Here is a 15,392-nt window from a genome sequence, read left to right on the forward strand (position 1 = left end):
ACACACACACACACACACACACACACACACACACACGGGACAGAGGACAGTTGTGCAGAGAACCTGAAAGAAGACAGCCAAGAGGACAGACTGGAATAGCAAGACAATCATTGTCCTGAAACTCCAACAGAAGCCTTGAAAATGGGGATTGGACCATATGAAGAGTGACACAGCCTTGACAGAACAGACATCCTCCTCATTGCCTTAGCTCACAGTTACTGTGGGTTCAAAATAAGCAACAGTAACACACACACACACACACACACACACACACATTAAAACCACAAAGAGCACAAGGTCACGGCCTCTATTTAATTTGAACTCCCTGCAAGTTTTGTCTTAATGTTAAGAGATTAAGACTAAATGTGTGTGTGTATGCAGTTTTGTGTTACAAGGCAGATTCCCTGTATGTGTGTGTAGTAATTAGTACTGCGAGACAACAGCAGCTGTGTGGGCCTTCAGTGTGTGCAGATCCCCTTTGCTGCGTCTTCTTCCTGCCAGTTCAGCCTCTGAGGTCTAAATTTAACTTAACTTAAGTAATTTTTTGACTTTATGGGGGTCAATATTGATCGATAATATTATTTTATTATCATCAATTTTTTTTTATAAAATTTTTTTATTTAGAAAAGGAACCTTCAAATATTACAAAAATGTCGTCGTGTTGTCTTCAGGTGGATTTGGTAATGAGTGGAACTACGACGAGGAGGTTTCCTTCAATTTAATCAGAAAAAAAGGCGTTACAGCTCTTAGAAGAATTCCTCCAGAGTAACCAGATCTGTGGGAATTAAAATGTAGTCTTGCTCCTTCTACTGTCCACCACAGAGTCCAGTGTGTGTGCAGAGAACGACGGGCTTTGGAGGAACCTGGTTTAGGTTCTCGCCCCCGGTGGCTGAACCTCTTCGAAATCATCAAACACCTCCGGAGACAAGCCCCACTCGTCGTAATCGGTGTCCTCGTCATCAGCCAGTAGCACGAGCATCATGTCGCTCAGCTCAAAGTCCTCGCCCTCCATCGGCTCAGCTTCTTCCATTTGGTCATCAGAGGGAGCGTGTTTGTAGAAGCAGGCGGAGCCCAAAGGACAATTTCTGCGGCGCTCTTGGAAGTATTGACATGGTTCCCTCCCCATGATCTCCACTTGTCTCTGGATGAGCCTCTGCTTCTCTTCTTTGTCATCCCACCAGAATTCGCTCGGGAAGACAAAATGCGATATGATCCGACACTCTGGGCAAGACGAGGTGATCTTGATGTCAAACATTCTGGAGCTCCTCCATTTCTGAATGCACGTCAGGCAGTAACAGTGGCTGCAGCTGGAGAGGATGCCGAAGCGGCGTTCGCTTGGGTCCACCTTCTCAAACACCAGCTCCATGCACACGCCGCACATCAAGTCATGGCTGCGTTGGATGTCCGGACAAGCGGCCATGTCTTCCTTGAGAGCCTGGAGCCTGGTCTTCTCTGAGCACTGGGTGAGGTCAAATGGATGGAACACCGGGAGATGTGTGTGTGCACTCCACAAACTATGATGCGTGTGATGATGGCACTGTCAAAATTAACAATGACTTAACTACATGATGTCATCAAACTAAAAAAGCGATGTCATCCAATAAACCCAAAAAGTGACCAGAATGATGTCATACTGGTAAGCGCCGTACGTTGATCTTTGTTTGTTACAAGTCTGAAAGGATTGAGCTCGTTGGCGTTCCATCATTAACTGGAAACGCGGCCAATTAGCATCTCAACATATTAAAAATTCACTTATTATTGGGCAAGAGTGGAATGAAAACATCAAACTGTTGTCTAACCATGATAATGCAAACTTCTCTGGCTCTGCCTTCCTCCGTTCATCGCCTCCTGCAGCAGGAAGCCACTGTGTGTTCGCTCATCACCTCCTCACTGGTGATTGTTAGCGTTAGCGAGCGGGGAACGCCAAGCATCCCCACCACGTCTCTCCCATTTCAGCTCAGTTTGGCCTCTGCTGTCTTGTACACATGTAACGAACACGCCGTCTCCTTCCAAGTCTCCCTGTGGTAGGACGCTGTGTGTCGTAACACGAACCCTGTTAAACCCAACCAGCCCAAGCATTTCCCCTGCTTAGCCAAGCACACGCGCTCCGGACAAGGTGGAGGACGCCGCCGCCGATCAGCAGGGAAGCGTGGACTTAACCACGACTCATCACAACTATGCTGGAGATTTAACAAAGTCCAGCATTGGTCTAGTGTCCGGGTCAGAGCCTGATGTGTTATTGAGGCCGGGTTCCTGCACAATCAAGAGCCCCTGCTGGTTCTGTCTCCATTAGAACCTTGTGTCTTTGAAATCCAGGACACACAAGGGGCTTCATTTACTCTGACGTCTGTCAAAGACCTGCAGGTTTGTCTTATCAATGTTAGCACACATGCAGAAAACAAGCGTGGGCTCCTGGTTTACAGATGAGATCGTCACAAAAATCACTCACACCACTAAACTGCTGAGAGATGAGGAATCTGCGCTCGCTAGTTTGGTCGTCCTCTTTAGCTGAAGGCATCGTCCGTCTCTGAGACTTAAAGTTTGAATGTTGTAACACCACATGGGAGGACATTTGACAATTTCTCTTTCTGTGTAAAGGAGTTAGAGACGAGCCTCTCACATTCCGTCCCCACGTCGTCCCCCTGTAACGGACAGGACTCCACATCCCCACCACGCCGACCTCTGACATTCACTGAGGCCTCGGGGTCATAAACTGCGCCTTTGCCGGACTTAAGTGTACCGCAGGTGTCCGTGTGATTGAGTGAAAGAAATGAGACGGGGGGATTACGGAGGGGAAACCTGAGGAGGGCGCTCGCCTGCTGGCACGCCGAGGACCGGTCTGTCGTGCGGTTTGGACGGGACCCAAAAGACAAAAGTGCCACAGGGTCGTCTGCACTGAAACACCAACCGCCGCCAAGGCGACCGATCGGGGGGGTCGCCAGGTTACTCGCTATTACATAACCCAGTGAATCTCTAAGGAGCGGTTATTAGTTCACCCCCATCCAATAAAGCCAAGGTGCTAAACGTCTGTCTGACTTTGTGGAGGATCCATCACCTGTCTGGTTACTAAGACGACAGAGCAGACAACATGGGAACACTTTACATACGTCATCTACTGTATATCATCAAAACATAAAGCCTGTCAGTCCCAACATGAGATGGAGGACAAACGGATCAAAGTGGAGCGAGGATGCAAACACTGGCAGCTTCCTCGTGTTCCTCGTGTACCTCATGTTCCTCATGTTCCTCTCTTGATTCTAACAGACTTAGTTAGAGTGTAAACAATGAGCTCTGTTAGACTTTTGCTATGTTTGTAGTTTTCTTATAGCTGCAACAATGGGTAGTACAGTACAGTAGCACTGTTGTTGCTATGGGATACCTGGGAGCTGCGTTCATGCATGTTTGTATCATCTTCTGGCTCTGAAGGTTTGGAAAAGGAGTTCAAACTTTTATATAAAACCAAAGTCTGGTATGTGATGGATTTCTCCAGGTGAAGTAGTTTGGTATTAGATTACATGTTGTGCTCTGTTGTGCTTAAGGATGAAGTCCTGTCTGACCCCTTGGCTGTGGCTCCAGGCGCTGTTCTGTGCTCTGTACAGCCTGGACAGAGTGCAGCAGTGCGGGGATAGAGGGGGACAGGTGCCCGGGACTCTGAGGTCCCACTCAGAGACACAAATACTCCCACGGTGAGTCAGAGGGTGAAAGAAGGAGGGATAATTCCACTCCTATTTTCAGGCGGCGTGACGCTGTTCCCTTCCCTGTGATTGTCATGACGCCGGCCTGAGACTGTTGCCCAGCATCCCTGTGCGCTGCTAACAGCTTGAGGAGTTGGGGGTGGGCTCGCTCTCTCTTTTCTCCTTCTTCCCCATTTGCTTAGAGCTAGCATTTGTTATGATTTGGCGAAATATAAATAGATTGAATTTGACTTTTCTCTTTCGGGCGTTGCAACTGCTAGTACGGTAAAATGACGTCATCCGGTCCAAACTGTACCTGTGTGATCACTGTACCAGCAGCACTGATGTCATTTGTGTCTCCACGGTTACACGGTTACACGGCCACGTCATCATATCTTTCCCGGCTGAGACTAAACGCCGCCTCGCTTGTTTGTTATCACTTTGCCTTCATTCACATGTACGTCACAGATACTGCAAACAGAGCGAGACCAGACACCAGAGCAGGCCCGCCTCAGCAGGCTCCTCCTCCTCCTTACCGCCGCCTTTGCCTCTGTGAAACGCCCAGGAAGACTGTCAGACTGTCTTTACTTCCATTAAAGTCCATTAATGCCGCCTCATTCTGCACCTGTTGCACCTGTGATATCATCTATGATGTCATATGGAGCTCCAGAGGTAAATCGTCACGTCATGTCATCATAATCGTTCACCTAATTCACATCTGTATCACAAAGCCATGTTCTCATGACGATACATCTACATACCGTCTCATAGCCTCATGCTCATTGTGGCTTCAGACGCTCACTCTACCACAGAACCATAGTGGACTGCACGTGCACACACACATATAGAGACATGTTCACCACAGCAGCACTATCACAGCTCCATCCCCTCTGTGTTTGACGCCATCCTGTGTGTCTGCTGTGCCCTCATGTCCATTTTAGCTGGGACGTCCCCTTCACACGGAACCTGCAACCTCAAATGGCAGATTAGCGGCTCTGCAGAGTTCAACCGGAGTGACGAAGCTCTACCGACTGTGCGCGTGTGTGTGTGTGTGTGTGTGTGTGACGAAGATGCCTGTACATTCCTGCGAGTCTTACAGGGAGGCGTAGCAGCCGGTGTCCGCGGTATCTGGTGACTCTGCCTGACTAATGCCCGACACCTGACTGTGACGGCTCGCTGGGGCCAAAATGAACCTCAGCAAGGACAGACAAGGGTATTATCTGCTCCAGCTCCATGACACCGGCCGCTGAATGTCACACGAAAAGAGGGCGTGTTAGCGTGTCACATTGGTGGTCTCGCAGACGACCGATGTGGAAATGGAGCCCAACCGAAATGGAGCCGGAACTCAGCCGGCGTTTGCTTCCGTGTGACTCTTTTGACTCTTTCTTAGCGAGTCCCAAGTCATTCTCTTCGGGCTTCGGTCTGATCATAGGGTCTTTTCTTTCCTAGGGAAGCAAGATCAAGCAGCGGGAAGCGTTTGTCCATCAGCTGGCGTCCCACCTCAGCTGTTGCGCCCCTCAGCTCTGACACTTCCCCCCCTAAGCCACACTGCACCATGCTGCCTCACCAGCTGAGATCACAGCTCAACACAGCTCGGCTGGTTTGGAGTGAAGGCTTGCAGAGAATGGAAACATCTATGGAAAGGACGCTTGTGTCCACAATGCAACCCCTCACCTCTCTCCTCAACTGCTTATAATGAGAGGTAACACATCAAACCAGGGGCCGACATGTTGGATGGAAACATTCATTACAACCCAAACACAGACTGAACTTTTTTTATCTTCCACACGTCACCGCGTCTCTCACTCAGACCCTCCATGAAGCATTTCCAAGCCGCGGCGGATCTGCATTACCTCATCAGGGCCCAAACTCAACCCCACGCATGCAGGCAGCTTCACCCAGACCTCCCAGCATTCACCCACAGCCGTTACCTGCAGCAGAAAGGAGCAGCAGAGACAGCAGCAAGCGCACGGACGCCACCGACTTCATGTTGGCTGCCAGGGGAACTTCCCCCTCATCCTCCGGGTATATATACAGCCCCGGCAGAAGGTCAAAGGGCGTGCCAGCGGAGGCAGGGCGCAAGCAGCTGCGCCCTCCACAGCCATTGTATGTCAGAACAGCTGCCTGGGCCAATCAGGGTGTGAGGAGCCAGCAGTCATTGTTTTCACACTGACTGAATACATTTGAATGTTACATATTTAAATTATAAAGCTGTATTTGTGTTTTTAATGTGCAGATTTTAAACTAATGCCTCTTTCAGCAGCTTTACAAAGAATCTAGACTTCAAAGATTGAGATTCATCTGTCATTTCAAGTCAAGTCTGAGTTTTGTTACAAATTGTTTACATTTGATTGCATGGTGTGTGTGTGTGTGTGTTTCTGTACTATGTTCATATTTCTTGTAACTTAATTTGCTTTGTCCAGTATTACAACGACTCTATTCTAAATGAAATCATGTTTATCATTTCATTAAACTCGAGTTTATGGCGCCACAGTATAAACTTCGATCACTAAATGTCACCCCCTGGTGGACAGAGCGGCTCATGACATGTAGTTCAGGTAAAAGTCCCAGACATCAAAAACACAAAAGCTCTCAAAGTTGTATTACAAAAAGTACAAATCTTTATTTTTTTCGTCTTTACAAAGGCCTGTTTACCCAAGGTTTTATAAACAAAATATAACAGCTTCTCAGCCTGGACTGAAAAAAAAGAAAATATAAAAAAAAAAAAAAAACAAATGCCAGTCAGTCAATAACACAAAGATACATGGAGAGACAGAGAAGCAACAAAGAGCAAAGAGCTTCACAACACAACAAAACAGAAATGGCAAAAATATTTCTCAATTATGGCGAAAAACTCAGGCGGTACAGAAGAAGAGCAAGTGCTTGGTATTAAAAAGTCCCGATTCCACCGAGAGGCCGCAGTGCTGCAGAGCGAGAAGAGCGACGCCACGACGGAGCAACATCAGAGGAAAGAACAAGACTTAATCCTAAAGACCCCCCCCTCCCCCCCTGAAAAACAGTTCAACCAGATATAAAACCCAACGACCAAACCACAGACAGTGACAAGGGTCGACCCCCTCCTCCCCCCCCCCCCCCCCACACACACACACAGGAGACAGACAGAGAGAGAGAGCATCAGTCGTGGCCGCCAAAAGGACAAACGAAAACAAATGGCGCCGACGGCAACAAGATGCGGTCAGCTGGCAACAGCAACGATAACAGATGGAAACACGGAGGTAAAGAAATGGAATGTTTACAGCATGGAGTCAGCGCATCAAACAGGGGTACGGGGGGGGCGGGGCCAGAGCGTTTCATCGCTGCTTCAGTCTCCACACACACACACACACACACACGGACACTCTGACGCATTGGATGTAAAAGAGAAGCAAAGGTTTGGATCAAATCACGGAAAAACAACAGCGTCCCTGTCCTCCTAATACTTCCTTTCATTTTCCCAAAAGGAGATGACAGACAGGTGTGTGTGTGTGTGTGTGTGTGTGTGACCTTAGTGAGCGAAGGCTTCATCTATGGAGCACCATGTTGACTAAAGACACTTAAAAAAAAAAGCACCTAAGTACAGAAGACATTCTTTAAAACACACACACACACACACACACAGACACACACACAGTGGTGCATAGATCAACCTCATGTGAAAATGACACCAATTAATGTTCTGGAGATGGAATTGCATAAATACCAAAAACTCGAGTGCATAGTCGCTGAAATCGACAAAATGAAAAGAGACGAAGGACGAGAGAGAGAGGAGAGAGTCTGAGGGACGAGGGAGTGAGGAGACGAGAGAGTGAGGAGACGAGGGAGTGAGGGGACGAGAGAGTGAGGGGACGAGGGAGTGAGGGGACGAGGGAGTGAGGGGGCGAGAGAGTGAGGGGACGAGAGAGTGAGGGGACGAGAGAGTGAGGGGACGAGGGAGTGAGGGGACGAGGGAGTGAGGAGATGAGGGAGTGAGGAGACGAGAGTCTGAGGGGACGAGGGAGTGAGGGGGCGAGGGAGTGAGGGGGCGAGGGAGTGAGGGGACGAGGGAGTGAGGGGGCGAGAGTCTGAGTGGAGACTAACCTATTTGACACACACACAATCAAACTACGCTCATGAATGCCAAACCTCTGCTGCTAAATGCTGGATTGTTTTAAAGCGGACACATTTCAAATCGCCACGGTGCACACAGAGTGAAAACAACCCATCTCAGGCTTTTGCGCCTTTAAGATCACCAGATGAGTTGGTACTCACACACACACACACACACACACACACACACGTCCCCTTTAGCCTGATCTCCATGAGCTTAGAAAGGGGGCGGAGCCTCCACACGTTGACTCATCCACCTTCAGTGTGCTTCCTGACGCTCCACACACACACACACACACAACGCTATTTTCAGTAACAACAGAAACAGAAACATGAAAGCTAGTGTGTAAATGTTAGACAGCTTATCTTTAAAGGGCTAAAACACTTTAATGTTCAAGTACATTTCATCTTCTAGGCTCAAATTAAGTTTGCGTCTCGTCTAAAATTGGCTTTAGATGCCTTCAGCTGAAGCTTTAGTCTGGTGTCACGGCTGCACGTCTTAGTGTATCTGTGTCGCCTTAGCAACTGGGAAACGCACACACAAAGACCCAACGACGAGGCCGAGGGAGGAAACGCCCCGACGACGACGACAACGCCGGCAACGACGGTGGATTCCCTTTACAGAATCAAAGAGCGGAGAGCCGCTTCCTCGCCGCAGATAACGGTGCCAGAGGGCGGGGCAGCCGGGATCGCAACGCACACGGACGGACGAGAGACCCTCCACTTCCTGCGTCCCCCCCGCAGCAGGGAGGGGGCGCAGGAGCAACGGGACCAACCTGAGGCCGCCTGCTGCGACGCCCCCCGCAGGCCAATTAAGGGACGTTTCCTCAGCTGAAGCTAAAACCAGCGGGTTAAAATGTGTGGGGGGTCAAAGGTCACAGAGTTCAGCTTCACGAGATGAGATAATGCCAGAGAATGTTTCCTTTAAAAGTAGTCGAGCTCCTGCAGGGAGACTTACAGCGAGGGGGCGTTTAAGTGTGTGTGTATGTGTGTGTGTGTGTGGGTGTGTGTGTGCGCTCGTTTGTCGCCACTCGGTAGTGAAGCCGAGTTTGAACACGGAGCACTGCCTAGTGTGTGTGTGTGTGTGTGTGTGAGATGGATCAGTTCATGGAGCAGTCCTCCTCCCCCTCCGTGTCGGTGTCTGTGTCCGAGCACGCCGTGTCCATGGCGACGTGGGCGGGGCTGACGATGACAGCTCGTCTCTGCTCGTCCTCGGCGCTGGCTCGTCTCTCCTCAGTGCGTTCAATGTGCTGGATGGCCTGAACGCCAAACGGGACAGAGTCAGCATGGAGACACACAAACGGACACACACGGAGACACAGGGAGACACACGGACACATACACACACACACGGAGACACACGGACACACACGGAGACACAGGGAGACACACGGACACACACACACGGAGACACAGGGAGACACACGGACACACACACATACACGGAGACACACGGACACACACCTGCACGATGGTGTCCAGGTTCTGTCTGGATGTGGACACGGTGCCGCTGGTGTGGGCCGCCGGGCTCATGGTTACCACGGTGACATGATGGTGGGCGTGCTGGGTTAGTGTGGGCGCTGGGACGATGACCGTGGCGTGGTGCGTGGGCGCGGGCGGAGTGGGAGGAGCCACAACCTGACAGAGAGACGGCAGATGAGAGCGTGAAAGGAGCGTCGCCTTCCTGCGTGACAGGGCGAGCGTGTGTGCGTGTGTGTGTGTGTGTCTGACCTTGGGGCTGTGTGTGTGTCTGTCAGCCGGCTGCCCGTGGATCTGCTGCAGCCGGAGCAGCGTCTGGGTCTGGATGAGGGCCTGCTCCTCCTCCACCTGCTGGGTGATCACCTTCAGGCGCTCCGGGTGCAGCTGGCTGTCCAGGGAGCGCACCTGCAGGCACAAACACACACACACACACACACACAGAGAGCCATGAGCTCACGCCAGGGCGCCAAACCTACCGCCGCCCGCTGAAGGTGGCTCCGCCCCCTCGCTCCTCCCCACCTGCTCTTCCAGCAGCATGCGAGCCGAGCGCTCCTTGTCCAGCTGCTGCCGGAGCTCCAGCATCTCTCTCCTCAGCTCCTCCACCTTCTCCTCCTCCAGCATGTCGGGCGAGCCGATGCCTTCGTCCTTCTCCTCCGCTCGCCTCCTCTTGGGCGACGAGCCGCTAAACTCCTGGAGGACAAACAGAGACCGACATCAAGCTGGGATCCGATCGGGCTTCGCTCTTTGCTTGCAGGTTCTGGGGATTTAAACCCTCAGGCTGCAGTGTGATCGAGGGGTTAAGCCCCCTGCACACTTCCACACCTCACCGCAGGGGGGCGGTCTCTGTGTGACACTTTCTGCCCCCCTGCAGGCTCAGTGGGGCTCAGCGTCTCTACAGGAAACCACAAACTGCCATAACAGCCGTGGGCAGCACTGTCAGGACTGTGGAGGAGGAGCTCAGCCACTCGTTACCTGGATGAAGCGCTTGAGCTGGTTGTTCTGAGCCAGGAGCTGCGTCTTCTCCTGCTCCAGGGTGAAGATGTAGTCCGACGTCTGCTGCAAGATGGCCGCCTGCAGAGGAGCGAACACGGCGGGGGGGGGACAAGGTTTAGGATGGAAGAGTTTTCACACAAACCGCGGGAAGGGAGAGCACTTCCACACAGTACGATGGTGTGTGTGTGTGTGTGTGTGTGTGTGTGTGTGTGTGTGTGTGTGTGTGTGTGTGTGTGTGTGTGTACCTTGCTGAGCTTCTCTCCATCCGTGTGGGGCAGGAGCGTTTTGAGCGACTGGAAGCCAGCGTTGATGCTCTGCATGCGGCGGCGCTCGTTGCTGTTGGCGATCTCGCGGCGGATTCTTCTCTCCTGGTCCTGCACCGTCTCTGGACTGAGAGGGATGTTGGCCAGACTGAGAAGGGGGTGTGGGAGAGAAAGAGAGAGAGAGAGGATCATTAGCACTTCCACTAATTAACCAGGTTTCTATGACAACGCCACAGCAGTGTTACGGTCTCAGGAGAAAGTCTGAGAGGAAAACAGGATTGACCGAAAATCCTTTAGATCAGAACTGAACAAAGACGTTCCGATTAACTACTCAGGATCTGGACCCGTCTAAGTTCTAAGGAGCAGATCCAGGTTCTGATCCACACACAGAGCAGCAGATCCAGGTTCTGATCCACACACACAGCTTCAGGCTCCAGCTGTGTGGAGCAGAGAGGCTGAGGTGTTAAAGTCCGGCTCTCTGACATTCCTCAGTCTAGCTGCTGAGACGTGTTTGAGTTTGGCTGAACTCGCTGCCCTCACACACACACACACACACACACACACACACACACACACACACACACACACACACACACACACACACACACACACACACACACACACACACACACACACACACACACACACACACACACACACACACACACACACACACACACAGAGAGAGAGCTCTGACTGACAGACCCTCCTCTGTGGCCTTCACCCAGGGACCAAAACACGTTAAACATTACGGCTACAGACGACCACCGTGACCCCCAGGAACCGGATCGCACAGGACGACCCGTGACCCAGCTCACATGGTACAACAACACCAGGATGTTTTCACTGAATGACACAAACACACAGAGCAGACGGACTCGAGCGGCCTTTAGTAGGAGGGAACGCTGAAACATGTCAATAGACTCTGAAGAGAGGCCAACAGACACAAAGTACACACAAACACACACAGCAGCCCATCCAAAGATGACATCATCTCTTAGTTTCCTCTTCCACAGGAACACGTTTGGGAACATGTGGCTTTGTTTGGCTGCAGGTCTCCGTCGTCTCTTTTGTGGGTTTTTTTTTTTTTTTTACATTTAGCCTAAACTTATAAATCAACCATCTCATCAACAATGGAGTTAGCTTCCATTGATCCAGGATCTTCAGTGAGCTCAGGCTGATCAGGCTGAGCTCCGGTTCATCCAGGTAGGCAAACAACACTTTTCCTTTATAGGCCCTGGTTGTTCATAATTAAAACAGAGATCATATTTTACAAAGCTGCTGTCCCAAAGGAGGAAGGCCTCATCCTGACACGTCTCTGTTCCTCCTCTGCAGTGTAAATCATGGAGGAGCGCAGCATTATTCCTCCTCCACCTCCAGATAAGTGGACCCACATGTCTGCATACTTGAGGCCGTGGAGTATAAACTCACATCAGCCAGGAGCGTGAAGAGCGGAGGAAACTACTCATCTAGCCAGTCTGGAGTAAAACACAACAACACATCTGTTCCCACCACCTTTGGGATGAATTGGAACACTGATCAGAGCCCGACCTCACTGATGAGCTAAAGGCTGAATGGAAGCAAAGCCCTGAAGCCTCGTGGCTCTGACCTGTCAACTCCGGCCAACTCCTTGTGAAACGATGTCATACAGGTCTGATGTTTAGGGCATCCACACGCTTTAGTCGTGTGTGTGTGTGTTGGTGCCATGGTAACACTGATGAATCTGAGACATGTCACACAGTGGAGGAGGCAACATCACTGCTTTATTCTATATTTTACCTTCAAAATCTCTCAAAAAGGGGATAAAAGCGCTCCCTGCTCCGCTCGACTGTCATGTAATTAACTTATCAATGAAGTTATAACTTAAATTAATCAATGTATTAGCTTCTAATGGAATAACAGAGATGATGAGTTTATTCTTATGGAATAACAACAAAGAGATGAACTCAGAGAAACACAAACAGACCGAGGGATTCATTTGTCTTTTCCTCTAATGTTATCACAAAGAGCCATATTACAATATGAGTGACTGATGGCACAGAACAGGAGAGGATCAGAGAGCAGAGGAGCAAACTCAACATACACACAATAGTAAAGTGGAAACTTTCAGCTGTTCAGGTGAATGAGTTCATTTTTCATTCAACAACTGCGTTCACAAGGGCCTCAAAGTTCAGTCACTGAGGGCAAAGCCTGCCTCACATACACACAAGCCTCCCCAGCCTGGTGGGTGTGTGTGTGTGTGTGTGTGTTCAATCTGTGTGAGAGTTTGAGGGGCGAATCATCAAAGCACCGAATGAGCACACGTTTGGCCGCACGGAGTCGAGACACGACCAAAGAACGAGGACATAAACCATCTACTCCACAATCTCCACATGATCGATGCGGTTTGGCAATCAGCTGTTCAGCTGTTTGTTTACGCCTTCACTTGCGGCTCTGCCCCTCGGCCGCTGGGGGGCGCTCGGGCGCCAGCAGCGGCGGCGGCGTTGAAACGTGACACCGCCGCGCGGCAGCGGAGGCCCCCTGGCATCGTGGAGAACAATGATTCCTGCCGTTAGCACCGAGGCTAACCCCGCCGCCGACGGCTGGGGCGCCCCAGCCCGACGCCACACAGACTTTAAGATCGGCCTGGCTCAATAATGGCGGATGTTCACACGAAAACAACTGTAGCTAACCGTGCTAACACCGAAAAACGAGAGCACGGGGTGAGGTAGCGAGCAAGCTAGGCTAAGCTAACTTCAGACACAGCAGCCGCGTTGCCGCACTTAACCTCGCGAAACAAACAAACAAGTCAAACACTAAGTACACACACACATCACACGTCTGTTATCGTGGATACCAGCGTGCAAATAAAGGTTACGGATATTCTGTTTGGTGTTAACAGCGACGCGTCAGGCAGCGCGTTAATAACCACGTGGTTGGTGTGGAAGTGGACATAAATAACCGTTTGTGCGTGGATATTTGACGTTTTTCTAAGATGGTGGGCTTGTAAACACGCCTCGTGCGCTACCTTACGTCACGCATGCAGATAATGTAAAGAGTGCGACCGATCCGTCCTTATCTCAGCCGCTAACGCCATCAGCTGGCACAGAAAGCAGCTAAGTCCTACAACCACGCTGCCGCTGGCAAAGCATCGGAGCTAACAGCTAAGCATGCTAACCGGAGTCTGGCTGCATGTATACACACACATACACACACACTTGCGCACACGGACGGCGGCAACAAAGACGCCGCCGCGTACGGTTCACTTTCCCCGCCGTCAAGTACGCACACGCACCTGCACAGACCCCCGATCACATCCTTGTCCGACTTCTTGAACTGGTGCAGGGACGGGATCTTCTCTGTGGGCATCATGAAGTACTCCATGCTTTCACAGCCTCCGTCTCAACTCCGTGTTTTCGGTGTCTTTTCTCCCTCCACCGCTCTCCTTCTTCTTCTTCTTCCTCTCCAAAGCGCGCAGTTACCGTAGATTCGTCTCGCGCTTCGCCCTTCAGGGACGCATCGTTGAGAAAAGCTGCTTCAAAATCCGCTTATCTGACGAATACAGTGAGAAAAATAAAAGTTGAGGATGTGTGTGTGGCTCCCACAGCTGATGGGGTTCCCTGCGCTGTGTGTGTGTGTGGCTTCTTGCCTCCGCCTACTACGTGCCCGTGTGTGTATATGTGTATGTGTATGTGTGTGTGTGTGTGTGTGTGTGTGCAGCTGATCTGTGTGAGGCGGGAAACAGCTGGTTGGAATCAGAGCCTGTTTTCCGGAAAGCTGAGCAGAGAAACAGACGCGAGATTGTGTAACTGCAGAGCTGGAAACGAAGAGAGAAACCTAACGATGAGAAAGATCCTCCAGGCTCACAGAGGAGGACATGTTCTACAGGAGTCACACAGCAGGATTCAGAAGAACATCACGCCAACCACAGTCGGGTTTGATATCTAAACAACCAAATCTGGAAAGGGTGTTCATGTTGATTCTCCAATTATTCCTTGGAATTCCAGTAAAGTTCTATCCTACAGGTGGATTGCAAATGTTTGATATGAACAGATATTACAGTCCAAAGGTCATGGTGGAGTCCCACAGGGGAGCGTATCAGGCCCACGTTCAGTCAGCCAGTGTCCATCCACCCAATGACCTTTAACGTGTCTAGACTTTGCTTTATTTTCAGAGTTTATCTGAATATTCGGCAACCAAAAATGCTTTATTCTTTTTAGTAATAGTGCACAGTTATGTTTCCATGGTGATATTTGTTATATAGGTGAAGTTTAACATTTCATGTGTCAAAATAAGAATTTCAAAATAAAATAATTATTCTTGAATTGAATCCTGATGCATCAAATATTTCCCTGAAGAATCGTAATCGAATCGCAAGAACGCAAGAAGTGGTCACTCTGTCCAGCAGGTGGCAGCATTTCATCAATATTGTTGGCATGCAGGTCTTAGTTATTGTTATAAGTCATGTTATAACAACAACAACAACACTTGTGTACGTCTGAAGTTAGGTCACAGTTATGACAGAGGGGGCAGCATCCAAATATATTTGTCTCAAAAATACAATAGTTCCTGTTCCAGAGAGGCACATAAAGCGGCCCCTGAGTTTCACTGTAAGGACGTCTTCATGCTACACTAAACTATCATAATGTACTTCAACTTTGCGGCAGGTGTCTAATCATTCTTATCCCCCCTCTGCTGTCAGGCTTTGGACCTGACAGGTGGGTGCTTTTACTCCTGGTGCTGGAGGGAGGAGAGACAGGAGACTCGCATTGACCAGAACCTCTTACCAAGTCAGCCACATCAGTGGAGTGAAGCTCAAACCAAAGCTGGCAGAGCCTCAGAACTCAAGAAGAACGTTAGAAGAGGGACCCAACCAACCACCAAGACCTCCAACAGAGAGGAGGATAACTGGGCACAG

General features: G+C 50.3%; 2 protein-coding genes and 1 pseudogene across 2 annotated transcripts in view; all 3 read right to left on the bottom strand.

The window, feature by feature from the left end:
* The window catches only part of LOC143013605 (uncharacterized), a 13,486-nt gene extending 7,419 nt beyond the window's left edge, over positions 1-6,067 (bottom strand). The window contains exons 1-2 of the mRNA XM_076167290.1: positions 6,059-6,067; positions 5,606-5,798 (exon numbers count right to left, since the gene is read on the bottom strand). Of these exons, the coding sequence (XP_076023405.1) occupies positions 5,606-5,798; positions 6,059-6,067 (202 nt within the window). The remainder of the gene's footprint in view (positions 1-5,605; positions 5,799-6,058) is intronic.
* Positions 869-2,518, bottom strand: LOC143013591 (putative E3 ubiquitin-protein ligase makorin-1 pseudogene; annotated as a pseudogene).
* Positions 6,068-6,272: 205 nt separating the features above from the next.
* On the bottom strand, positions 6,273-14,283 carry LOC143013608 (transcription factor AP-4-like). Its single transcript, XM_076167293.1, has 7 exons — positions 13,770-14,283; positions 10,478-10,643; positions 10,212-10,310; positions 9,759-9,929; positions 9,492-9,644; positions 9,225-9,398; positions 6,273-9,019 (listed from the first exon to the last, which is right to left on the bottom strand). The coding sequence occupies exons 1-7, from the start codon at positions 13,856-13,858 to the stop codon at positions 8,861-8,863; spliced, it is 1,011 nt and encodes a 336-aa protein (XP_076023408.1). The 5' UTR covers positions 13,859-14,283; the 3' UTR covers positions 6,273-8,860.
* Between the last annotated feature and the right edge of the window lie 1,109 nt (positions 14,284-15,392).

The sequence above is a fragment of the Genypterus blacodes genome, unplaced genomic scaffold, assembly GCF_046128005.1.
Source record: "Genypterus blacodes isolate CSIRO-AG114 ecotype Tasmania unplaced genomic scaffold, CSIRO-AGI_Gbla_v1 ptg000157l_1, whole genome shotgun sequence".
Taxonomy (NCBI): Eukaryota; Metazoa; Chordata; class Actinopteri; order Ophidiiformes; family Ophidiidae; genus Genypterus; species Genypterus blacodes.